The sequence below is a fragment of the Martes martes genome, assembly GCF_963455335.1.
Source record: "Martes martes genome assembly, chromosome: 1".
Lineage (NCBI taxonomy): Eukaryota > Metazoa > Chordata > Mammalia > Carnivora > Mustelidae > Martes > Martes martes.
Window position 1 is genome coordinate 65328999 of NC_137888.1, and position 26267 is coordinate 65355265.

Below are 26267 nucleotides of genomic sequence, written 5' to 3' on the forward strand. Positions count from 1 at the left end.
TCAACCACAGTGATAATTACATTGAATGTAAATGGTCTAAACAGTCCAATTAAAAGGTAGTAATTGCCAGATTCTACAAAAAGACAGTAAGTCTATGTTGTCTGTGAGAAAGAAACTTTAAATATAAAGACACATAGATTAAAATGCAGAAGGTTATATCATGCAAACACTTATCATTAGAAAGATGAAGTGTCTACATTAATATCAGAAAATGGAGATTTCAGGGCAAGGAAATTAAAATAAAGAAGGTCATTTTCTAATGATAAAAAGTAATTTTAAGACTATACTTGAAATTACTATGAATACCATTTATAGGTAAAGAATGTAGAACACAGGAACTCTCATATGTTGTTGGGAGTGAAAAATAGTAGAACTGCTTTGGAAAATAACTTGGTAACTTCTTATAAAGGTAAATACAGTTATCACATGGCTAGCAACTTTAAGCCTAGTCCTTTCTAGGACTAGAGAAATATAAACATATACCTGTAAAAAGACTTATAAACAAACATTTATAGCAGTTTTACTTGTAATAGCTAAAAACCAAAGCCAAACATCAATGTACAGGTAAACGGATAAAAAAAACTCTTGGTATGTTAACAGAATACAACTCAGCATTAAATGGAATAAACAGGCAACATGGATGAACTTCAAAAACAAGATGTTGAGCTAGAAAAGCCAGATACAAAAGAAACATACATTCAAATGAAATTATAGAATAGGAAAAACTAATCTGTAGTGACAGAAAGCAGACCAATGGTCACACCTGAGACAGAAGATGGGGGACCAACATAAAGGGGCATGAACAGAATGATCAACTGTCCTGTTTGCCTGGTGCTATCCTAGAAAAGCCCTCAGGTCCTGGGCACATTGGGATGATTACTCACCCCAGGCTGTACACAGGAAATTTTTGAGGTGGTGGACATGTTCTAAATCTTGACTGGATAGCAGTTACATATGTTTATCAAGGCTTATTAAACTGCATACTTAAAATGACTACTTTTATTTTATGTAAATTACATCTTGTGATACATTTACTATACTAAACAAAACCAGATGTTTATCCTTCTTCTGTTGCTCTGTTAAGGCTAGCATTAGAAATATCAGAGTCTAGGGGCGCCTGGGTGGGTCAGTGGGTTAAAGCCTCTGCCTTCGGATCAGGTCGTGATCCCAGGGTCCTGGGATCGAACCCTGCTTCGGGCTCGCTGCTCAGTGGGGAGCCTGCTTCCCTTCCTCTCTCTCTCTCTGCCTGCCTCTCTGCCTACTTGTGATCAGTCAAATAAAAAAATAAATCTTAAAAAAAATAAAAAATAAAGTATCAGAGTCTGTATCAAACCCTACTACTGGAATTATTTTATATACAATATGAACAGTTTTCAAGAAAGCAAAGTATTTCATCTTGTTTAATTTTTCCCTCCCTTCCCCTATGATTCTGTCTTGTTTCTCAAATTCCTCATGAAACCAGAGAGACAGACAAACCATAACAGACTCTTAATCTCAGGAAACAAACTGAGGGTTGTTGGAGGAGAGAGGAGTGGGACGGATAGGGCTGCTGGGTGATGGACACTGGGGAGGATATGCGCTATGGTGAGTGCTGTGAATTGTGTAAGACTGATGAATCACAGACCTGTACCCCTGAAACAAATAATACATTATAATTTAATTAAAATTAAAAAAGAAAGCAAAGGTATGATTTAAGATGCAAAGGAATGTAAGAATTCAAAGGTAAGACAATCAAGAGGCATTTAAAGATTTTTGCTCAGTCTCTTAAGTCATTCATTCATTTAAGACATTTACTGAGTTTCTATCTTCATAGTACTCTAGGGTAGAGAGACTTATAAAATCTGCAAAGATCAGTACAACAAAGTTTAAGTGTAGATATGCTGAGGTGAAAGTTCTACCCTGCACTAGAGTGAGCAAGTGATTCAGGAAACGGTTCTGGAAGGAAAGACAAGAGCTGATTTTATGTAAGGAGTCTAGAAAGCAAATGAGTCAGAAGCATATTCTCTACACACTATGGATAAAGTAGAAAATGGCCTGATTTGGGTAATATTAACAGCTGAATGGTGACAGAAATTAAGAATTGAATATTGAGGGGAAAGCAATGTTAAAGGCTAAAAGGTAAGTGAGTACAGGTTATGAAGAGCAAAGATTCTAAATGCATCACTATCTGTAATCAACACAATAAATACAAGACAATTTAACAAACTGACTATCCTATTTCTACGTGAGCATATCTTTATGCTCACGTAGAATTTATATTAAATTTTATATATTTACATTATAGTCTAAATTTTATAAATTTATATTAAATTTTATTATATGCAGAGTATATTTCTACCTTACTCCATCTGAATTATACATATGGAACCTTTCAAATTATATAAATTGAAACTTTTCATTTCATGGATAAAAAAATATGTTTGAAATAGACCTCATCATTTCAGACACAATCAAGTCTTAGAGTTCCCTTAAATTTTAAAAGATAGAAAAATATATTTCCCCAAACTTTTAGACTAAGGATATACTTAAAACAAATAAACAAAACCCCAAAACAAAACCTTATTTATGGATTTCCTCAAAAGTGAGTTCCTCCAAAGACTTAAAGGAAATGAAACTGCACATAACTGTTGTATGTACTTTCTGTAAGTATGATAGCTCACACACAAAAAAGGGGGGAGATGTTAAAAATGATCACACCATTGGAAAGAGTATATGTATTCTCAGTTATTTATTATTAGAAAAAGACCCTTCCATTTACTGCAAAAAAAAAAAAAAAAAAAAAACACATTTTCTTTGGCCCATCATCCTAGATCCTGAGGAGTTAGGTAGTGAAAACATTCAAAGACTCAGAGATCAGTCCGGCCATATTCCTCTGGGTATGCTGTTCATGGTTAAATCCATCATTTCATCTGTAGCCAGTCCCATCCACATTTGTTGTAACATTTTCTCACTCATTTAACTACATATGTACCCAGACACTGATAAATATCAAATTAGGAATTATGATTTATTTCTTCAAAGAAATAAAGCTAAGACTCATCTGAGAAAAGCTATGAAGTTTTCACAGCTTTGTTTTTAATACTTCAACACCAGAGGTCGCCAAACTTCAGCAACAGAATGCTGCATGTACAGTCTTAAAAGCAAGGGTGAAATAAAAGAAATCCAATTAGAAAGTTGTTATTCTTCTACTTAAAATCCTGCAGTGGTTTCCAGTTACCTACAGGCTAATGTGATCTGGCCACAGCCCACAGGTCCAGCCTTCTCTTCCCCAGTTAAACTCATATTCCACTATACCCACCATTCAGAACCTTAAGCTCAAACCATAAACACACAATAGACCCATTTTCACGAAGCATCTTTGCCCAAATTCATATGTATGTCCTCTATTTCCTTCCTTTCTCTAAATGCTGAATACCTGTCCATGTTTCAAGATTTAGCTCAAAAGTTACCTGTCCTATGATGCATTTCCAGACAGCACTACCTCGAAATAGAATACCTCTGCCTTTGTACTCTGCCTAGACTTCTGGGATAATACCTGCCTTACTCTATTGTCCTCAGTTGTTCCTCTCTTCCCTTTAGTCTCTGAACTCCTTGAGAGCAAGAACCCTCTATGTTCTAGCCCAGTACCTAACAAAAACAATAGTAGTAGTTAAAGTGATATGTACCAAAAAAGACTAAAGGGATGCACGGCTACGCCTATATATAATGAAACTTTTTAAATAAGTGGATAAAAACTGAATTAACAGAGAGGTCAGAGAGATTATATGTACCATGGTTGAATAATGAAACGTCTTCACTTCTTTTTTGCAAAAAAGAACTGTTTTTCAGTTTGTGTAACTCTCAGGTTGGCTGCCTATACCATAAACTTGACAAATGTCTCTGGTTTAAAAACTAGTAAAACATGTTACTGAACTACTGTATTTCAAAATATCAGTATTTTAATGACACTGGAACCACTACATTTTTGCTTCCAGAACACTGATATAATGTGTCATTCCCTCTGGCATTTCCCTACAATTTGAAGGCTTTCCTTTTTAAAATCCATTGGATAGGGGCACCTGGGTGGCTCACTCAGTTAAGTGTGTTCAGCTCAAGTCATGGTCTTGGGGTCCTGGGATGGAGCTGCTCAGTAGACTCCCTAACCCTCTGCCCCCTCCCCCGCTCATGCTCTCTTTCGTTTGCTGTCTCTCAAGTAAATGAAAAAAATCTTTTTTTTTTTAAAGATTTTATTTATTTATTTGACAGAGAAATAGATCACAAGTAGGCAGAGAGGCAGGCAGATTGAGAGGGCGAAGCAGGCTCCCTGCTGAGCAGAGAGCCCAAAGTGGGGCTCAATCCCAGGACCCTGAGATCGTGACCTGAGTGGAAGGCAGAGGCTTAACCCACTGAGCCACCCAGACGCCCCAAATGAATAAAATCTTTTTTAAAAAATTTCACTACAATTCCTTTAAAGATATGTAGATTTTATCTAATTTCTACATCTTCCCCATAATATCTGACTGAAATTTTGGAATAAGAAATTCTTGTTTTTGTGGTTTCTCCCTTCCAAATTCCAGAAGGCAAGGAATAAAAAGCCCTAACAAGAGCAGCATGAATTTTTAAAATCTCATTAGAACTTCATTGGAGGGGCTCCTGGGTGGCTCGGTGGGTTAAAGTCTCTGCCTTCGGCTTGGGTCATGATCCCAGGGTCCTGGGATTGAGCCCCACTTCAGGCTCTCTGCTCAGCAGGGAGCCTGCCTCCCCCCCCTCTCTGCCTGCCTCTCTGCCTACTTGTGATCTCTGTCAAATAAATAAATAAAATCTTTAAAAAAAAAAAAAGAACTTAATTGAAAAGGGCAACAAGTTATCATGTTATTTGAATACGACTAAATGATTTGGCTAATTTAAAGTTTTCAGCCTAGGGGGAATGAACTAGTGTAGGAGGGTCCCTTTATGTGTCTATGCTCTTACACCATTCACCCTTATACCAACTGTCACTTAACTTGATCTGTTCTCCCTCTCTTTCTGGGAGCCAGGGAATAGATGTATAAATATGAGAAGTCTTCTGGAGTCCTTAGCAAAATTATGGTCAGAGTTCACTGCCTTCCTTAAAATATGGTGGAAACAAAGCTACCTTACCAAGAGTTCCACAGATAGATGCCCACATTCTTTTTTAAAAATAACATCTTTATTGAGATATATTTCACATATTATGAAATTTATTCCTTTAAATTATACAACTTGGTGGTTGTTAGTATATTCCCAGAGGTGTACAACCATCACTGTCATCTAATTTTATAACATGTTCATCACCACAAAATCAAACACTATACCCAAGAACAATCATTTTCATTCCCATTCCTCCCAAGCTCCTGACAACCACTTATCTACTTTTCGTCTAACAGATCTAAACAGATGTGTTTATTCTGAACATTACACATAAATGGAATCACACAACATGGGGCCTTTCATGCTTGACATTTTCTTTATCCATTCATCAGATGGTGGACGTTTGAAATGTTTCTGCTACTTGGCTATAAACGATGTTGCTTTGAACATCTGTGTAGAAGTTTTTGTGTGGACATGTGTTTTCAATTTTCTGAGGTACAGACCTATGAATGGAATTGCTGGATCATATGGTAATTCTATGATTAATATTTTAAACATATTTATATAAACCATTTTTGGCTTGCACCATTCTACAATCCCACCAGCAATGTGTGGGGGTTTTAATTTCCCCATATCCTCACCAACACTAGTTATTGCTTGTCTTTTTATTCTAGCTATCCTAGTAAACGTGATGTATTTATTATGGTACTGAATTGCATTTCTCTAATGACTAAGGATGTTAAGCATCTTTTCTTGTGCTTCCTGGCCATTTGGATGTTTTTAAAGAAATGTTTATTCAGACCTTTTACTCATTTCTTATTGGACTGTCTTTTTATTGTTGAGTTGTAAGAGTTCTTAACATATTCTGAATGTAAGTACCTTATGATATATAGGATTTGTAAAATTTTTCTCCCATTCTGTGGGTTTTTATGTTTTTTGAAAAAGTTTTAAATTTTGAAGTTCAATGAATGTATTTTTTCTATTACTATTTGTGTCTTCTGTGTCATATCTAAGAAATCACTTTTTAATTGAAGGTCATAAAGGTTTCCTTCCAAAAGTTTTACAGTTGTGGCTCTTGCCTTTAGGTCTTTGATCCATTTTGAGTTAGTTTTTATAATACAGTATGAGGTAGGAGTCCAACTTCACTCTTTTGCATATGGATATTTAGTTCCAAGCTCTAAAAAGACTGTTCTTCCCCCACTGAATTGCCTTGGAACCCTTGTCATATGACCTTAAATGTAAAGGTTTATTTCTGGACTCTCAATTCTAATTCACTGATCTATAGGGCTATGCTTGTGCCACTATGTCTTTTTTTTCTCTTTCTCTTTTTTCCCATGACTGATAAAATTATAAGACATATAAAGTGTACATCCTGGTGATCTGATGTACAAATATATTGTGAAAGGATTTCCACCATCTTTTTAACACATACATCACCAGACATTTTTATCTTTTTTTTTTTGAGAACATTTAAGTTCTACTCCCTTAGCAAATTTTGATTAAATAATGCAGTGTTATCAACTATAGTTGCCATGTTATACACTACAGCTTATTCACAGCTGGAAGTCTGTACCTTTTACCAACCTTTCGTCATTTCTCCCCACTCCCCAGCCCTTGGCAACCACTTTTCCACTCTCTCTTTCTATGATTATGACTTTTTACTTTCTTTCCTTTTCTTTTTTTAATTTCACATATAAGTGATCCCATGGAGCATTTGTCTCTCTCTGTCAGGCTTATCTCCATTAGGGTAATGCCTTTAAAGTCCAACCATATTGTTGAAAATGGCAGGATTTCCTTCTTTCTTACAGCCAAATACTATCCCATTGTATATGCACTTCTCTTGATTACCACAGTCACATAATAAGTTTCTAAAGTTGGAATTACAATTACTCCAGTTTCATTACTCTTTTTAAAGACTGCTTTCACTCTCGTTATTTCTGGAATAAAATTTTATACTTGGAAACAAGTCCTCTCGTTCTCCCCAAAAAGGTAGCTATTGTTTTGATTCAGCAAACTCTTAAATATAAGTCAAAGTCATTCTTGGCTAACACATATTCACGGAAGTCAAAAAAGACCTTTTTTTTCCTAGGTGAATCTCAACCAAAGTAGTATGCTCACAAAGGAATAAAAAAAGGAAAGGGGTGGCAGCGGTATGGTGGTGGGGGATGGGGGTGGGGAGGAGATCAGAATCTCTTCACAGTTAGGAAAAAAACCCACTTTGTTTTTCTAACTTTAAAAATATCACACCCCCTTTTGAGACATGTAAATATATTTTTTAAAGATTTTATTTACTGGGATACCTGGGTGGCTCAGTGGGTTACAGCTCTGCCTTCAGCTCAGGTCCTGATCCCAGGGTCCTGGGATGGAGCCCCATATCGGGCTCTCTGCTAAGCAGGGAGCCTGCTTCCTCCTCTCTCTCTCCCCCTGCCTCTCTGCCTACTTATGATCTCTTGTCTGTCAAATAAATAAATAAAATCTTTTTTTTTTAAAGATTTATTTTATTTATTTATTATTTAAGATTTTATTTATTTATTTGAGAGAGAGTGAGCAAAAGAGAGCAAGCTGGAGGAGAGGCAGAGGGAGAGGGAAAAGGAGAGGGAGAAGCAGACTCTCTGCTGAGCAGGGAGCCCAATGTGATACTTGATTCCAGGACCCTGGGATCATGACCTGAGCAGAGGGCAGACAATTAACCAACTGAGCACCCAGGCGCCCCCGAGACATGTAAATATTTTATTCACACATCACCCAACTCTTGCTTCCTTTGAGAATCACTACCACTATAGTGATTTTTTTCATGTTTTCTTTCTATCATGTGTATCAATAAAACAAAACATTTTGTTTTATAAATATGATACAGGATTCAGTATACTTTTATAAACTATAAATGACCCTCTCTAAGATTCCAGTGTTTCTTTATATTTTTTTCACTGCTCAACTGTTAAGAATCATTGCTCTCAATATTTCTAACCTTTTGCTAAAAAAAGGAAACAGATTTCTCAACACCAGTCTTGAAATTAGGGTCTGGATTATGAATGCTGTTAACTTGACAGATTTCTGACTCTGACCCATTTCTCAACTGCCCCTTTACATACTTTATGCCAAAGAAAAATAATATATTAAACTAGGGCCTTAAGAGTAAGCAAATACACAAAAGAATTCAACTTTTTGCACAACTGTGCAAAAGAATGTGTAGTTGCTAAGTAAAGGGTACGTATATCCCAATATGAGTAATCCTATGAATGGTTTTTTTGACACAGATCCTAAAATATGACTATCAGTAAATTACTTTTGAGGTGACAATGTCATGAAACTTCATTTTGTGTAAAATTTCTTTAGATAAAACATATATTGGCAACTTACTAAATTATCTCACACTTATTTTGGGGAAAGTAAAGATTTCAAATGGATGTCATTCTCAAGTCAAAAGATAAACTGGGTCACATTGCCAGGAAACCACTTTCCACACCTACAGTATACAGAAATTTAACCAAGTATGAGTAAGTTATTGTAGAGCCAATAAAATTTCACAGTAGTAAGTTAAAACTGAAATTTCTTTTGGTCTATGGAAAACACTAAATTTAATGTAAAAATGCAGATGAACAATTACATTAAAATAATTATCTAATGGCTCCTTTACTTACTTGCTTTAAAAAACGATGAAGTAATAATCACTATACAGTTACCAAAAAGTATAACCATAGTACCTCGTACTAGTATAGGGATATTTAACCTAGGGTTCCTGGATGAGCTTCAGAAAGCCCAAGAATCACCTGAAACTATATGTAAAATTCTGGTATGTATGCATTTTTCTGGAGGAGAGTCCACTGCTATAAACAGATTTTCAAAGTGGTCCAGGATCCAAAAATTATTAAAAATTGCTGTTCCAGTCAGTAATAAACATGGAAAAATTTAAATAATAAGAGAATGAATTAAGCAATCAAATATTTTATTTATAATTACCAACAATATACATATTATAAGTAAAAGTGTATACCATACTGTATAATGAGGTATACTTACATGTTCTGGAAAGTGGAAAAAAGAGACAGAATTAAGTTTAATATATAGTTCCTGTGATCTGTTACCAACACAAGTGCTCCAGAATATAAGAAATGTCACCACGTAATATATGATTAAACTCCATAAGCATGTTAGCAAAGATACATCATGGATCCAGCAAAAATCTTGGGAAAATAAATATTTTTTATACTTATTAAAGTCTGGCTTAATTAATATCTTAAAGCTCTGTCTGAGAGACTATTTGGTAAGTGAAAATGTTAAGCCAGGAAAGGAGAATGATGCATACAGGTGCTGAACAAGCCATAATAGGGGGATAGGATAACTGAAAATCTAAAACATTTGCTAAACAAATATAATGAAAGTTAAGGTTGAGCTGTACTTGAAAGCAAAGAAATCCACCATTATAACTTTGATTATTTTAGATGAAGCACAATTAGACCTAATCCAAAGATATCTTGAACTGATCTGGTATATTCATTATAATAAGATTTAGGGCCTTTTTCCTTTAGTTTGTGATCACATTTTATATATGACATATATAATATATAATATTAATGATTATATAAATAAAGTTTATAGATAATATATAATAAACATGGTTCAATCAGTTCTGGATATCAAGTTGACATAAGGATCATATTTTTCTCAGAGCTATAAAATTTAGTAAATTGGTAAATTAGGTGAATCACCCAATCTCTCCTGGATATGGTGGTGGTGGTGGTAATCACCATCTTTTTCCTAGGATTAATTTAAGGGTTAAATGTGGTATTGTATGTCCAGTGCTTAGCTCAATGCCTGATGCAAAGTAAAGTCTCAATGAGTGGCAGCTTTTCTGATTAGCAGTAGTTTTCCAATACCTGAAAATGCAGACTTTTGAGAAGCAAAGTAATCACTGATCTCTTTGTCTAAATTATACTATAAACAGTGATCAATCAAACTGGAAGACTAGGGAAACAATTATTTAGGCAAATATTTATAATAAAATGTGGCTCTTAATATGTTTTTGTCTGCTAATAAAAGATTCCAGCACCAAACAATTGAAAACATTTTTGTTTTCATAGTCTCTGTGACCACTAAAAGATAAGGCTGTTTGAAAAAAATCAACATCACAGAACAATAAAAAGTGAAAATCCTCTCTTTTGCCTCTCCCCTTAATTCTACTCTCCACTGCTAAATCTTTTTTCTTCTAAATCTTTCTCTGCTGATAGGCATCATAATCCCACCTACTTAGCTGTAATAACAATCAAAAGATTATTTGGGTTCTTACTGTTTCCTACTTTCAAATTCTTAAATAAAGCTTCTACTAAAGATAAGATTTTATTACCTCTTGCCTATATAAAAGCTACCTAGGCAGATACGTAAATTGAGTAATTATTGCTAAGAGAAAATAAACAACAATTTAGTAAAAGTTGTCTTATAACAATTTTATTACTACAAATAATTTACGTATCTGTATGTTTAATGTCATGTTTTTCTAAAAGAGATATATCCAAATCTAAAACTTATGGAAGCTACTGAAATGCTATCTTCAAGAGATGGGACTCTAATTCTGCCCTAAAACCCTTCCATTAGAAAGCAATGGTCAAATTATTACTAAGCCTAAGTAGATGTTTATAGTAAATAAAGGCATATCTCTAGAAACACTAATTAATTTAAAAATTGAAATTCTACCAAAAAAAATTGGTTTCTTTCAAACTTTTGGTTTTGTGATACTTTAATCCAGAAATTAAACTTTGTACTGAGTTTCCCTTTCCTTACTTGAAATTTGTATTTTAGAATTTGGAGGGGGAAAATAAACTGTTAGTAAAATTTATAGCATTCCCAGGTCCAGAGCTTCATAGAGTGCTTCAACTTCAATTCATTTGGGGAATACGGGGTACATGTCATTTATATAAGTTAATGATCAAATCTTTGAGAAGTCAAATATATCATGTAATTTCTTTCCAAGGCAATAATATATCACTTAACCTTCATAATGCTATTCTTCTCAATATCAATTATGTACTTCAGAATATAATCATACACCAGAATCTAGTCATTTTCAAAGATCACTTAGTCAAAATATGCTTCTTGTGAGAAATGGGTTATTCATGTCATTTTTATTTAAACATATATATAGGCACAGAAATGGATATCAAAATATTTATAGAAGTTATTTTTCATGATGTTCTAGAATAGTGACTGTTTTTGTTCTAGTCTTTGTATTTGTATACCTGTGTTTTCTCAGTCTTCTGAACTGAGCATAGAAAATACAGCATAATTATATTAAAAAAAAGTTATTGTCATTAAAAAAAAGGTACCTCCTCCACGTTTTCAGAAGACTCTTTTCTAAGTAACTGTATTGCTATGACTGATAGCAGAGATGCCTTGGGACAATGTTATGTCACTGAACCAAATTTGTGAAACTCCTGGTACAGCGTCTCCCCAAATACTGTATTTTTCATCAGATATCTGAAACCACGTCAGATATTTCTTGAGGTTATTTTAACTAGTATTTTAGGGAAGAATTTAAGAAAAATAAATCTTATTTAAGAAGTCCCTGGTATAATGAAATCTTGATCTAACAATCCTACGTATGAAATCAACCTCAGAAAATTAAGTGTACTTCATGCTTAGAAATGATTTTTTTCAAGACTTTCAATTACATTCTGCTTTATACTTTTAACTTATTTGACCATAACATAATTGGATTTGTCCTCAATATTTTGCAGAAGTCTTCTTATTAGAGGGTAGGGAGAGAGGAGATTAAAAAGGTTGGTTAGAATGAGACGAAGTTAAGCTCAGTTTATAAAACTGTATTACTCATGCTACAAATTATTGGCATGGAGATCTGAGCCAATAAAATTTAATGAACAACATATACAACAATCACAACTTTTCTTATTAATTCCTAAGTAACCCAAATTCATGAATGAACAATGACTATCTTGCAGCTTAATTCAATTTAAATCTTTATTGGAAACTATTCTGGTGCTCTTGGATAATGACACACAATTATAAAGAAAGTCCCTGCTCAGAAAGTTTATAAAGTAATGAGGCAAGTCTATCACATATAAAACACTTGAAATCTACTGGATGACTATTCATTTTTTCGCATAAACTCAGATTCAGAGAGAAGAGTATTTTACAGGGGGGTTCACCTACCTCCAGATACTCCAAAGGAATCCCCATGAAATTTTAAAGGGAAAGTAGCAGAAAAGAGGAGGTTTTTATGGATTCCCTAATTACTATTACCTCAAAAAACCTGAGAACTGATTTGGGCACTTACAAGACCACATTTCATGTAAAATTCAAATCTATTCTTGAACTCCTGATTAGCAATAATGACTGTATCTGTTTAAAATGTAAAATGTGTTTTGTAACACTGAACTTTGAAAGCTAACCTATTCAACTTCTTTTCTAATTTATGATTTAGATCAGGAAAACTAGAAGAGTTACTACATTAGATTAGTTATGAATTTTTATTTCAGTGAAACATCGGAGATATTAAATATTTAGGGAACAGAAATACAGGATCAACAAGATTTTAGAGCTATATTAAACACATACACAAAACCTGTACAATGTTTATTTAACCTCCATGCAATAGGATTTAGAGTCATGCTATTCACACACACAACACAATGTCTATTAATCTCAATGTAATGTATAAACTTCAGGTCACCAAGTGGGTGGTAAACTAATACTGGGATTTCATTTATTCTGGGGAGTTATGCTTAAAATTCTAAAACAGATCAAGAAGCTGGATATTCCAAAGTGCTCTGGGATCCTAACTCCCTTATTCTACATCACTTTCAAAACATGTATGGACAGTAATCTTAGAACTAGAGCAGGGTTGTGACTATGTTCCTCACATATAAATGCAAGAGGACAAGATAACACATTAATGAAAAGAGTATTTCGTTTTAGAGTTGGCCTACTACTACAAATTGATCATGGACAACTTAAAACAAATAAGCCCTAAATAAAAATGAAGTGTTAAATCATTAATAATAAACTGATAGTTTCTATTAAATAAATACAAACTAAGGAGAAAACTCAATTAAAAGGACTATAATAGTGGTGGTGCAAAAAGCTCTAGATATAAAGGTTTATAAGATATGATGGCAAGCACGAGATAGATAGTAATTTCATTTGTATCAAGTATGAACTGAAATTAATGACAAACAATAAATCATCACAAACTTCTAAACTATAATCGATAGAAAAGCAACATAATTCTAATAAGCTGAACATAAATGACAAATAGAATAACAATATGCCCACAGAATTATAGTATGGTGAGCTCAAGTACATCAAGTGAAAGCCTGGGGTAAAAGAAATGCTGAATGGTTGCACCATAGTATGGGTTAAACTACAGCCCAATCTCATGTTTTTGTTGGGCCTATGAACTAAGGACTGATTTTACAGATAATAATTTGCAATCAATTTGATGACAGAGAATACTAACTTTGAATCTCAATTAAAAGAAATGTTACAGCCCCCCTCCAAGGAACTCCAATCTTCTAATTAGTAGATTTGTATTACAAAAAATTTGTACTCAATTATTATAAATTTCCACAATGAAATTTGTTTTCTCTTGTTGTATATCTCTAGGACATCCTTCCTTGATTTGTGCTTTAGCTCCTAAACCCTAAAATATTTTATCTAGCTCTCTAAAGAAAAAGTCTGCCAACCCCTCTATTAGAGTATTAATTTGAATAATGTAGAATGGGCTTTTAGGAAATCAAATGACCAAACTATCTGAACTTACTAGATCTGAGTGTGGTGTGGGAATCAGAAAGTAAATCTGATGAACAAAGGTTAAAGTTTAATTTGAAACTAAAAGATGGTTACCCCCAAAAGACTGCAAATACCACAGAGGTCTCAGGTGCAAAACATAAAAAAGTCATATAGATAGTAAGGAAGATTTCATCACTTGCTGATCTTTTTACCATACTTGCACACATTAATATTTAGCAAAATCACCTTCCCAAAAGTGACATGTTTTTATAGAATGAAGCACAAGGAATTTTAAGTAATGTAATCATAGTCCTGTGTACAACTGATAAAAGCTACTGAGGAGTTACGGCTCAACAAAGAAAAACTAAATTCAAGGTGTTTAGACACAGAACAGACTGAATCCCAAAGCAGTATTTTGATGTTAGAAGTATTCAAGGAAACACTGGAAATCCATCTGTCAGGAATATAACTAAGATGGTTCTTTCACTGATTGGAGAATTGGACTACATGACCTCTAAGGAGATTTTGAATTTTACATTTCTAAGAAATATTCAGCAAATCAAGACTAAAACCCAAAAGACAGCAGGTGTTGTTGCTTTGGACAAACTGTAACCTTAGAATGAAGCAATCTAGTGGTCTAAATATACAGACACTAGATTTTTTTTCTTTAAGAGGGTGGGAACTTTAAGGTCTCAAATATTAAGAACTTTCAAAAATTACATTTAAAAAATCAATTAAAACCTCAGCCTTACTGTTAAGAGACAATACTAATTCCAAGGTAATAATATTTTAAGTCTGGTGTTGTTAATAAAAGTACTTGTAAGATCTAATAAATTAACTTATGTTAAACTCCTAAGTTAAAATTCTGCTTCTATCAGTGGTCTGCTTATACAAGTAGACAGTCATTCTTTCATTTTACAAATACTTATATATTGAAAAATATAAGCACCCTGTGCTCAGCAGAATATTGGGAGCAGAGAGGACAGAGTGAGTAAAAATACATATAGCTTGTGCTTTTATTTGGTTTTTATATATTTTAGTGATCTTATGGCTTTTAAGTAATTTAAATAACAGATATATCCAATTTTTTTTGCATCAGATATCTAAGATACCTTTCATATGATCATATAACAGAAGAGTAACTCAATTAGAAACCAAGAGGCTGTGTTCTTATAACTCCTCTGTAGCTGACCTTTTTATGGGATATTGGATCACTTTCTCCATTTTTTAAGTTTTTCATTGGTGTGGGTGATATGGATTCTCAGAATAACAACAAAACTCCCTGCAATTCAAAAATTCTGATTCAAACTTCTCACCTTGATTATTTCCACCAATTGATCCACACCACTGTCCCCTGGAAATATTGGTTGTCCTAATAACAGTTCAGCCAACACACAGCCTGCAGACCATACGTCTGTAAAGAAAAGAAAACAAGAGTTACCATTACTAAGAGTTACTAATGCTAATAGCTTAAGTTGCATTGAAAACTATTTGTATACATTTCCTAATTTTACTTTGATCACAGAGTAAATGTCACAAGCAAAAAACTGTACAATCCAAAACCGAGGGAGAAAGTCATCAAATTATCCCTGTCGTGTAAACTTACCAAAGAGGAAAAAGGCCAATAAGCAAATTCCAACAAAGGGTCAAGTCCATTTAATTATCAAATATCAGATGTTCAAATCTTCAAAAAGCAAGATGGGATTATAGCACCAAAACATGGGGTATGATTATCTACTTACCATACTTTAAAATAAGTCAAAGTGATACAACTTCTGTACATTGGCAGTGCTTACAAAATAGCAACAAACAAGTCTTCAATCTCTATACACAGAGTTTTAAACCAATGCAAATTCTGATAAAAAATTTTAAGCTTTAAATGGTTGACTTTTGTGTTGTAATATGACTGATGAAAGAATGCATATAAATATATTTCCATTTTTAAATGCAAAGACAGAGGAATAAATTTTATTTCACAAATCCTAAAGAATAGAGAAAGGAAGGAAAACTTCCAAACTCATTCTATTTATCCTGATACCAAAATCACCTAAAGACTCCAATAAAAAAGAGAACTACAGGACAATATCCTTGATGAACATGGATATAAAAATTCTCAATAAAACACTAGCAAACTGAATCCAACAATACATTAAAAAAAAATTCGCCACGATCAAGTGGGATTTATTCCTGTGTTGCAAGTACGGTTCAATATTCACAAATCAATCAACCTGATACACTACATTAATAAAAGAAAGAACAAGAACCATACGACCATTTCAGTAGATGCAACAAAAGCATGTGACAATGTATAATAGCCACTCATGATAAAAAAAAAAAACTCTCAATAAAGTAGGTTTAGAGGGATCATACCTCAAAACAATAAAGGCCATATATGAAAAACTCACAGCTAATATCATCCTCAATGGGGAAAAACTGGGAGTTTTTCCCCTATGGTGAAGAACAAGACAGGGATATCCACTCTCAACCACTGGTATTTAACATAGCACTAGAAGTCCTAGTCACAGCAATCAGACCACAAAAAGAAATAAAAGGCATCCATATTGGCAAGTAAGAATAAACTTTCTTGATTTGCAGATGACACGATACTCTATATAGAAAACCCAAAAGATTCCACTAGAAAGTGCTAGAACTGATGAAGGAATTCAGTAAACTCACAGGATAAAAAAATAAACGTACCACAATCTGTTGCATTTTTCTGCACCAATAATGAAGCAGCTTAAAGAGAAATTAAGGAAATAGTCCCATTTACAATTACTCCAAAAAACCAAAAGAATAAACTTAACTAAAGATGTAAAAGATCTGTACTCTGAAAACTATAAAACACTGAGGAAAGAAACTGAGGATGACACAAAGAAAAGGAAAGATATCCCATGCTCATGGATCAGAAGAATAAATATTGTTGAAATGTCTATACAACCCAAATCAACATTTAATGCAATCTCTGTCAAAATACCACCAGCAATTTTCACAGACTTAGAACAAACAATCCTAAAACTTGTAGGAATCACAAAGACCCCAAATAGCCAAAGCAAACTTGAAAAAGAAAAGAGAAGCTGGAGGCATCACAATTCTGGACTTCAAGTTATATCACACAAAGCTGTAGTGATCAAAACAACATGGTACTGCTACAAAAATAGGCACATAGATCAGCAGAACAGAAAACCCAGAAATGAACCCACAACAATTAATCCTCAACAAAGCAGGAAAGAATATCCAATGGGAAAGACAGTCTCTTCAACAAACGGTGTTGGGAAAACTGGAGCGCAACATGCAGAAGAATGAAACTGCTTTCTTATAGCAAACACAAAAATAAATTCAAAATGGATTAAAAACTTAAATGTGATTGGCGCCTGGGTGGCTCAGTGGGTTAAGCCTCTGCCTTTGGCTCAGGTCATGATCTTAGGGTCCTGGGATCGAGTCCCGCATCGGGCTCTCTGCTAGACAGGGAGCCTGCTTCCTCCTCTCTTTCTCTCTGCCTGCCTCTCTGCCTACTTGTGTTCTCTCTCTGTCAAATAAATAAATAAAATCTTAAAAAAAAAAAAACAAAACTTAAATGTGAGACCTGAAACCATAAAAATTCTAGAGAGAAACACAGGCTATAACCTCTCTGACATTGGTCATAGCAACTTCTTTCTAGATATGTCTCCTGAGGCAAGGAAAACAAAAGCAAAAATAAACAAATTTGATCAAAATAAAAAGCTTCTGCATATGGAAGGAAACAATCAGTTAAATTAAAAGAAAGCCTACAGATTGGGAGAAGATATTTGCAAATGGCAAATCTGTTAAAAGGTCAGTATCTAAAATATATAAAGAACTTATAAAAGTCAACACACATGCAAAAATAAATATTCCAATTAAAAAATGGGCAGAAGACATGAATAGACATTTTCTCAAAATGTGGGAAAATGGCCAAAAGACACATGAAAAGATGCTCAACATCACTGTTCATTGGAGAAATACAAATCAAAACTACAGTGAGCTATTACCTCACATCTATCAGAATGACTAAAATCAACAATACAAGAAACAACAGGTGAAGGTAAGGATGTGGAGAAAGGGAACCCTTTTCCACTGCTGGTAGCAATGCAAACTGGCACAGCCACTCTGGAAAACAGTATGGAATTTCCTCAAAAAGTTAAAAATATAATGAACTACCCCAAGATCCAGCAATTGCACTCTAGGTATTTACCTAAAGAATACAAAAATACTAATCCAAAGGGATACACACACCCCAATGTTTATAGCAACATTATCTACAATAGCCAAATTATGGAACCATTAATGGATGAATGATCACACATACACACATATATATGCATACACACACACACACACACACACGAAGGAATATTACTTAGCCATAAAAAAGAATGAAAATCTTGCCATTTGCAAAGACAGACAAGGATGGAGCAAGAGAGTATTACGCTAAGCAAAATAAGTCAAAGAAAAAAATATCATATGATTTCACTCATATGTGGAATTCAAGAAACAAAACAAATGAGCAAAGGGGAAAAAAGAGAGTCAAACAAAGAAGGATACTCTCAACTATAAGGAACAAACTGATGGTTATCAGAGGTGAGGTGGGTGGAGGATGGGTCAAACAGGTGATGGGGTTTAAGAAGTGTACTTGTGATGAGCACTGGATTTTATATGTAAGTGTTGAATCACTGTATTGTACACTTGAAACTAATATTACACTGTATGTTAAATAACTGTAATTTAAATAAAAACTTAAAAAAGACAAAGGGAAAATACTTGAAGAAGTCAAAGTTAAGATTAGAGAGATAAACATTAAATTTCAATATGTAAATTGTCATGCTGTTATGGCATATCAGGTGGTAAGGTGGGTAAGAAGTTGACTATATATAGCATCTACAAAAAATAAAATTATTTAAGAGTGAATTGCTTATTTTAGCCAACTAGAAGTTTTCTGTGCTTAGTTTTTCAATACATGAATTTTTCATGTTAAAAAAAAAGTATAAGGTGACAGGAGATTAGGGAAAAGAAGAGGAGCTGCATCATAGCAAAAGAAAAGAACAAACGGAAATAAGAGACATGAGAATGAGTATCAAGGTACATGAACACAAGCAGAGTCAGAAACCAAGCAGAAAGAGTAAGGAGAGGGGGGAAAAAGTGGAAATATAAATGAGAAAAGAAAAAAAAAATAACGTTAAGGAGGGACAGTAAGCCTAAAATGGGATGGGTATGTGAGATATGAGCCTGCCAGTGTATTATTTTGTAAAATTGAAACATTTTAAGGGAAAAAAAAATAATTCACTTTTAAGTAAAAATGGAAACCTCAATCCTGAGAGTAAACTTTTAAAAAATAATTTAAGTAAGTTTTAATAATTTATAAATAATTTTAATAAACTAAAAAATAATTTAAAGGATACAATCCTGGCTTACCCAAGATAGTCCTGGTTTAGATTTATTGTCCTTGGATAATCACTAATAGCATCCTCTTTCTCTTTTAAAAGTATTACCAAATAAGAAGTTAAATTATATGGTCAATCTATTTATAGCCCACCATTAAGACCTTCTGCAAGGAAAAACTAATTTTCAGTTTCTGGATGCCTGAGATTCCTGGGTTTTGTATGAACCAACAATCAAGTGCTTTAGAAGATGAACATAAATCTCTGGTGGGCCTTCTCATCTACCAGTAAGAAAGGAGAAGAACGGTAAATGGCATGGGGTCAACAAATAATTTAAGAGGTCTGATATGATGAGATGCATTACCAAGAAGGATAAGAAATCCCTGCCAGTGACTAACTTTTTACTGACATAGGAAAACAATGACAAAAAATTTATATAAGAAGTTCAAGTTGATCTTGTCCAGTTCTAAGCAATGATAACCAAGACACCTATTTTGCAAGCACTGAACAAAAAGAGCCCTCCTTGATATACTAGGTAATTGCTAAATGAGGCAAATACTAAAACCTGCTAAGAACACTTTACTTCATTCAAAGCCAAATAATACTAACTCTTAAGATGGAGGGAGAAGAGATATGTATCTTCATTAACGTAAAGGCTTTATTTTGAGCTAAGTTTAAAAATATGCCTTTACCTAGCCAATTAGATGGAAGGTAATATGCACTCATTTCTTTACAATAGAAAATAGTTCATCTCAGAAGACAAGGCTGGAAAAAACTACAGGGAAATAATTAAATATTTATTTAAAAAAACCAGGGGGGTGCCTGGGTGGCTCAGTGGGTTAAAGCCTCTGCCTTCGGCTCAGGTCATGATCCCAGGGTCCTGGGATCGAGCCCCGCATCGGGCTCTCCGCTCAGCAGCAAGCCTGCTTCCTCCCCTCTCTCTCTCTGCCTGCCTCTCTGCCTACTTGTGATCTCTGTCTGTCAAATAAATAAATAAAGTCTTTAAAAAATTAAAAAAAAAAACAACCATGGGATATACTTTCTTACACCGGATTTAGGTACAAATACGGGAGACAAGGAATAAACCATTAAAGAACACTATTGCTTAGTGGTTGCCACAGACTAATAATCCTAAAATTCAGTGGCTCCTCAAGGTTAACTCACGCAAACTACCAAAACCAAGGTATTTACCATCCACTTTCTGGGAGAAACCAAAATCTTTTTTGTTCATACTAAATGGGACAAATGAATAATATTCTCCAAATAGAATAAAACAGGAGGTATAACAAAATAAGCACTCTGGCCCATTGACTTATCTGGTTATTTGGGGATTTCAACCAAAACAGTGTTTTGCTTTATACTTAACGCTCATTCCTGGTAAAAGTAATCTTTCAAGACCATTTTTAGTTTAACATAGTTAATTCACAGATAAGAAAACTGAGGCACAATAAAGATCAGGGACTTGTCCAAGGTAAAGCTACTGAATAGCAGAGCTACATCTGGAACCCAATTTCAATTCCCAGTCAAGACCCCACTGTCAGAGAATAACTAACTGCTTCTTCGAGGGTCTATAAACTCAATTCTTCATCCTGTAGAACCATTTGTTCTCTGCCATTTCTCAGTAAGATAATATAATCAGAGCCATCAGCCTGAGCTCTGGTTATATACAAATAGGACAATAATCTACTCAGAACCAGCTACTCTCTCATTTCAAACATCATTGTTAAAAATATTTCTAAAATGTATCTGCATTAGCACACTTCTTAATACTTTTGTTTCTGTCTTCAAATCACCAGAGTCATGAGAGGAAATATTCAAGTCTAAAAAGGGAGGTCAAATCCAGGCTTATTAGGGTTCAAAAGACCAAAGTTGAATCAATGGCGTATAGTGAGTCCAAAGCCTAGAAAGTCAGATTCTGGTATTAGCCATACAAAGGAGGCTATTGGAAAGGAGGCACTCATAACATCCAGAGAAGTGATTCCTAATAGAGAAAATGGACTAAAATGCTCTTCTTTTGCAAGATGATTCCATAGAACTGCTAAGGCACATGGACATTTATAGAAGTAATGCACTCTTAAGCGGGTAGTGAGTTTTTTTTTAATACATGCCTTATTAATGTGTCACATGATGTGGTCATGACTTTTTTAAAAGAAGCAAACTGCATTTATTTTGGGTGACCCTAAATAGGTGACCACAACTCATCCCAATATCTGGTATGTGAATGATCAGTATCATATATTTGAATAAAATATAGAGCAGCTGTAAAGTCCAAGGATACTTCCAAAGATAAAGGGCTGAAATTTGCTCTTGCAGAGAGTCAAGTTAACAAATAGCATGAAACAAATACCATCTTCCATTTCTTTAGTACTTTCACTAATATTTTATTTAATCTTCACAGGAACTCAGAAAGGTAGGTAGAACTGTTAGCAATCTCCACGTCATAGCTTAGTTAAGTAGTAACAGACCTAGAACTCAAATCTAGTTCTACTCCAACCAAAATACCCTTTTTGCTCTTTCTCATTTGTCCCTTAACAAAGGCCATATAACAGCAATGATGAAACTGTCAGCATTACACACACACACGGGGACACACACACGGACACACACACACACACACACACACACACACACACACACGATTATACTCTCTATCTTCCAGTGTAGCAGGTCTCAAAGTATGGTCTGCATAGCTCTGGGCCCCCTGGACCTTTAAAGAGGTCCTAATGAGTAGAACTATTTTCATAAGAATATCAAGGTATTATCTACCTTTTTCACTGTGTTGACATTTGCACTAAAGGTGCAAAAGAAATGATAAGTAAAACTCTGGGTCCCTTGGCACAAATCAAATTGCTCTTTGGCATTTTTGTCCTTTAGGCAAAATAAAAATGGTAATGTGTTTCTGTTTAGAGGCCTGTGTTCCTATCAGAAAATTTCCACTTGTATTAAAAGACAAAAACTGTCCACATTCTGGTTTTTCTTAGAGTTCTGTAACTATGGGTTCTTTTTGGTTGGTTGGTTTGGTATTTGCATGCTTTTGGTTCTGTTTTTGGACTAAGGAATTCTCTTCAGAAACAGAATGTAACAATAAAATAATTCTGACAGTCATGTGTACACCTCGCCTAAGGTTGCTCCTCCTCTCTTAGCTTTACCATTCATGTGCAACTGACAGTACTATGTTCACTTTTATTAGTATCCTAAAATGGGGTAGAAGAGGAAGTCATTGAAGACTGAAGCAAATTATCCCTATTCAATTTGTTCTAATCACTAAAGATCTTTTGTGAAGACTTCTACAGAATCAATGGGTTTAGCTAAACAAATGAAAAAGAATTGTTTTTTTGTGACTTGACTCAATAGCAAATAAGCAACTGGGATAGCATAGTAGGAATGACAACAATATGGCCATCCTATCATTTTCATCATCAATGTTATGGATGCAACTTCTCCAAATAGTGATCAAGCTCAGAAGTTAGTATTTCAGGAGAATTAAAATTTTAAGAAAGAAAAGATACACTTAGAATTTATTTGAAATTTTAAAAGTTAAAAGCAAACAAAATCATAGTGGAACCATGCAATTATAAAGGAATAGCTTTATTATCCTCTCAAAAAATCCCAGAAACCTTAATAAAAAATAATAAATATACCTTAAATTCTGAGAGTTGACATTTAAAATACTCTACACATTTTTGCACATCAGTCTTTAAGGAGAAACAGACTTTAGGTCATCCCTATTTTTATATTTAAATGAAAGTATAGATTAGTAATACTAAATTACTAAAAACAAGATGTAGTTAATAATTACAAACCATTATATTCATATTCAGTACTTACCTATACTAGAGGTATAATCAGTGGCTCCAAAGATCAACTCTGGTGCCCTATAGTACCGAGAACAGATATACGAAACATTGGGTTCTCCTCGGACCAGCTGCTTTGCACTAATCAAAAAAAAAAAAAAAAAAGCATAAATTCTTTAAACTCAGTGTAAACCTTAAAAGAACCTAAACTTTCATTCACAACCCTGAACATTTATCTAAGATTCACACCATTAAATCATACAAGCAAAAAAGGAAAAATAAGAACCATAACTACCTAACAAAAGAAACTTATAATTTTAACATAACAGTAATTTTTTTAAAAAGTAGCTTTTAAAGAATGCCTTTGTCAACTGTCACCTAAGTAAAAAGAAATAGAAATAGAAAAGAAATAAAAAGGACAAATGCTGAATTTCTTGTTATCTTCTGTTCCTTGAATACTACCTCTAAAATATAAAGGAGGGCAGAAAAAGTAAGAAGTACCTCCACCCACCAAAAAACACAGTAATGGGTTATAATACAATAATGAATATTTCTTACGTGAGTGTTTTTTAAACAGAAATTGATCACTCTCTTATAATTTGACTTCAGCATCAGAGTAAATATCCCAAGGCTTACCCAATCTATTCTCTTTTTCCACTGTGTTGGTCAATTTATTAATTGTCTAAATATTCATTACTCAATAAATAAGATAGGTCCTCCCCTGTAGGTCAGAGATGATCCACAGCCTCTGAATTCTAACTCTGCTGTTGTAAATTTAGTTACATGTTCTCTAATCCAACTTTTACTCAAAATACTTTGTGACATGTATTTTAAACATTAATTAGTTTCTTTGGAGCTGTCTCTCAAGATAATTTAGAGATACACTGAGATAAACTCCTTTAGAAGTTAAATACTTTGGCACAGAAGGACAACAAAGATAAATACAGGCAATAAACACAAACAACAAAATCAAAACAGAAAGAACGTAAGTAACAGGGAAAGGGAAAAGAACATAAGTAACAGGGAAAGGGAAAATTTCAGGGTAAAGGTATAGGAAATCAGAGTAGAGACAAATGAAAGTAGTCACAAAGGTTTCGAAGTCTGGACCTTCTTTTCTTTCTGGTCAATGATAATCCTTACCTTAACTTGTTCTTCCTTCATTACAAGTTTTGAAGAGGGAGGCAGTTTTTTTTTTAACATTCTCCCCAAGTATTGACACACAGCACGGATTTCATAAATTAACAAATATCAATCCTTGCTTTTTGGCTGCATGAAAATTAAGATACCTTTTCAGCTTAACTGATAAAACCTTTCTACTTTAGAAAAGGTTTTTTATATTAGTAAGAGAGATTCCAATTATATTGTTAGAAAATTCACTATGAGACAAAAAAGGTAATACTGGAAACTCTGCATCCTATAGATTTCCTGGATACTTGATGAAGCTACCTTCATTTTCTTCAGATGAGGCTTGAAGTTCCTTCCCATCCTCTGAAGGATGAGAGCAACCAATATAATGACCACAGTTAGTTCTGAGAAAGCCCAACTAGATCTTCAGCTACTTCTAGGCCTTATTTCATCCAGTAAAAAAAAAAAAAAAAAAAAAAAATCACTAGAAGAGAGTAATACTGTTTTATTCAAGTCACTACCAACCTGGCACTAAGAACCTAAAATGTATCTAAAATTCTACTTGCCGAAACCAACTGTTAAAAAACAAACAAAAAAGAGCAGCTTTGTTATTTATTGGAGCTATTAAAAATGACCTATTACCACAGAGGTGAGATCCCTGTTCTAAATATATCAGAACAAAGCAATTCCTATGTCCCAATAAAATGGTCCATAGCAGCAGTGTTTTGACACTATGGTGAGAACAGAAACTACTAAACTTGATGTCTCAGTCTTTTTACAGTTCATACTGGTCAGTCACTCTCTGTGGGAAAGATACCCCATAACAGTAAAACTCATCTGATTTCAGCAGTTATGTGCACTTTGTTTCAAGCATCAGATAAGAGTTTTGATTTAATAGCCTTCAGCTTTTCTTATAGTTGAAGGAAGAGTTATAGCCTGCAAAATGAGCTGAATCCCACAACAGGTATCTGAGATCAGTTAACTGTAAAAGGGGGATCGTCTGAAGGAGCACACTGCTGTGAGACTAAGAATTGACTCCGAAGGAGCAGATGTGCTTGTTTTTCTGACACACTCAAGAGACAGCCTATGGAGAATATATCTTTTTTTTTTTTTTAAGATTTTATTTATTTATTTGACAGACAAGTTGGCAGAGAGGCAGGCAGAGACAGAGGAGGAAGCAGGCTCCCCGCTGAGCAGAGAGCCGGATGTGGGGCTCGATCCCAGGACCCTGGGATCATGACCTGAGCCGAAGGCAGAGGCTTTAACCCCCTGAGCCACCCAGGCACCCAATGGAGAATATATCTTATATTAAACCTAAAATTTAAACTGTGGGCTGACACGAAAGTATTACAAAGAGTTGGAAATAGAGATATTAGGAGATGTAGATCAATATCTATAAAGAGCTGAACTGAAAAGAATTTGTGAGGATAAAAAAAATGGAGAGAATTCAAGTTATGTGGCAATGTACTAGGGACTGAAAGGAGAAAGACTAATCTAGGTGGAAGAAGGTTAACTGAGTGAGTTACACGAGGATATAAGCTTGGTTTCATGCTGAAAGGACAGATTACAAGAAGCACAAGTTGCTGAATACTATGAAGATTAAAAGGATGAAGTCTTATGACACAATATAATATTACCAAGGAATTAGTTTAAGATAACAAAGTGCACTGGAATTTGCAGAAAAGGAGAATAAGAGACTCAATATAGAGGAAAAGGAAGAAAACACTGCTACTAAGGTTAACACTGAAATGAAAAAGAATACAGCAATGGATGCTAGTACTTAAAAAAAAAAACAAAATAAAATAAAAAAACAAAAAAACACAACTGTTCAGCAGCAAACTCTTGGTTTTGGCTTAGGTCATGATCTCGGGGTCGTGAGATGAAGTCCTGTGTTGGGCTCCCTGCTCAGGGCAGAGTCTGTTTGAGGGTCTCTCCTTCTGTCCTTCCCTTCTTACCCCCGAGCTTGTCTCTCCCCCACTTTCTAATAAATAAATAAAACCTTCAAAAAAATTAGTTCTTATTAAGAAAGGAATATAAACACATAATAAAACATTCAAATAACACAAGGTACCATCAAAGAAAAAGCAAGTTTCTCAACCACACTATATTCCCTGTTTCCCTTCCT

The 26267-nt window shown here is 34.2% G+C and overlaps 1 protein-coding gene across 2 annotated transcripts in view; it reads right to left on the reverse strand.

Moving 5' to 3' along the window:
- GSK3B (glycogen synthase kinase 3 beta) overlaps positions 1-26267 on the reverse strand; it is a 210069-nt gene that overhangs the window by 48271 nt on the left and 135531 nt on the right. For both annotated transcript variants that reach the window (XM_080807994.1, XM_080807993.1), the window contains exons 6-7: positions 23052-23158; positions 15147-15244 (exon numbers count right to left, since the gene is read on the reverse strand). In XM_080807994.1, the coding sequence (XP_080664120.1) occupies positions 15147-15244; positions 23052-23158 (205 nt within the window). The remainder of the gene's footprint in view (positions 1-15146; positions 15245-23051; positions 23159-26267) is intronic.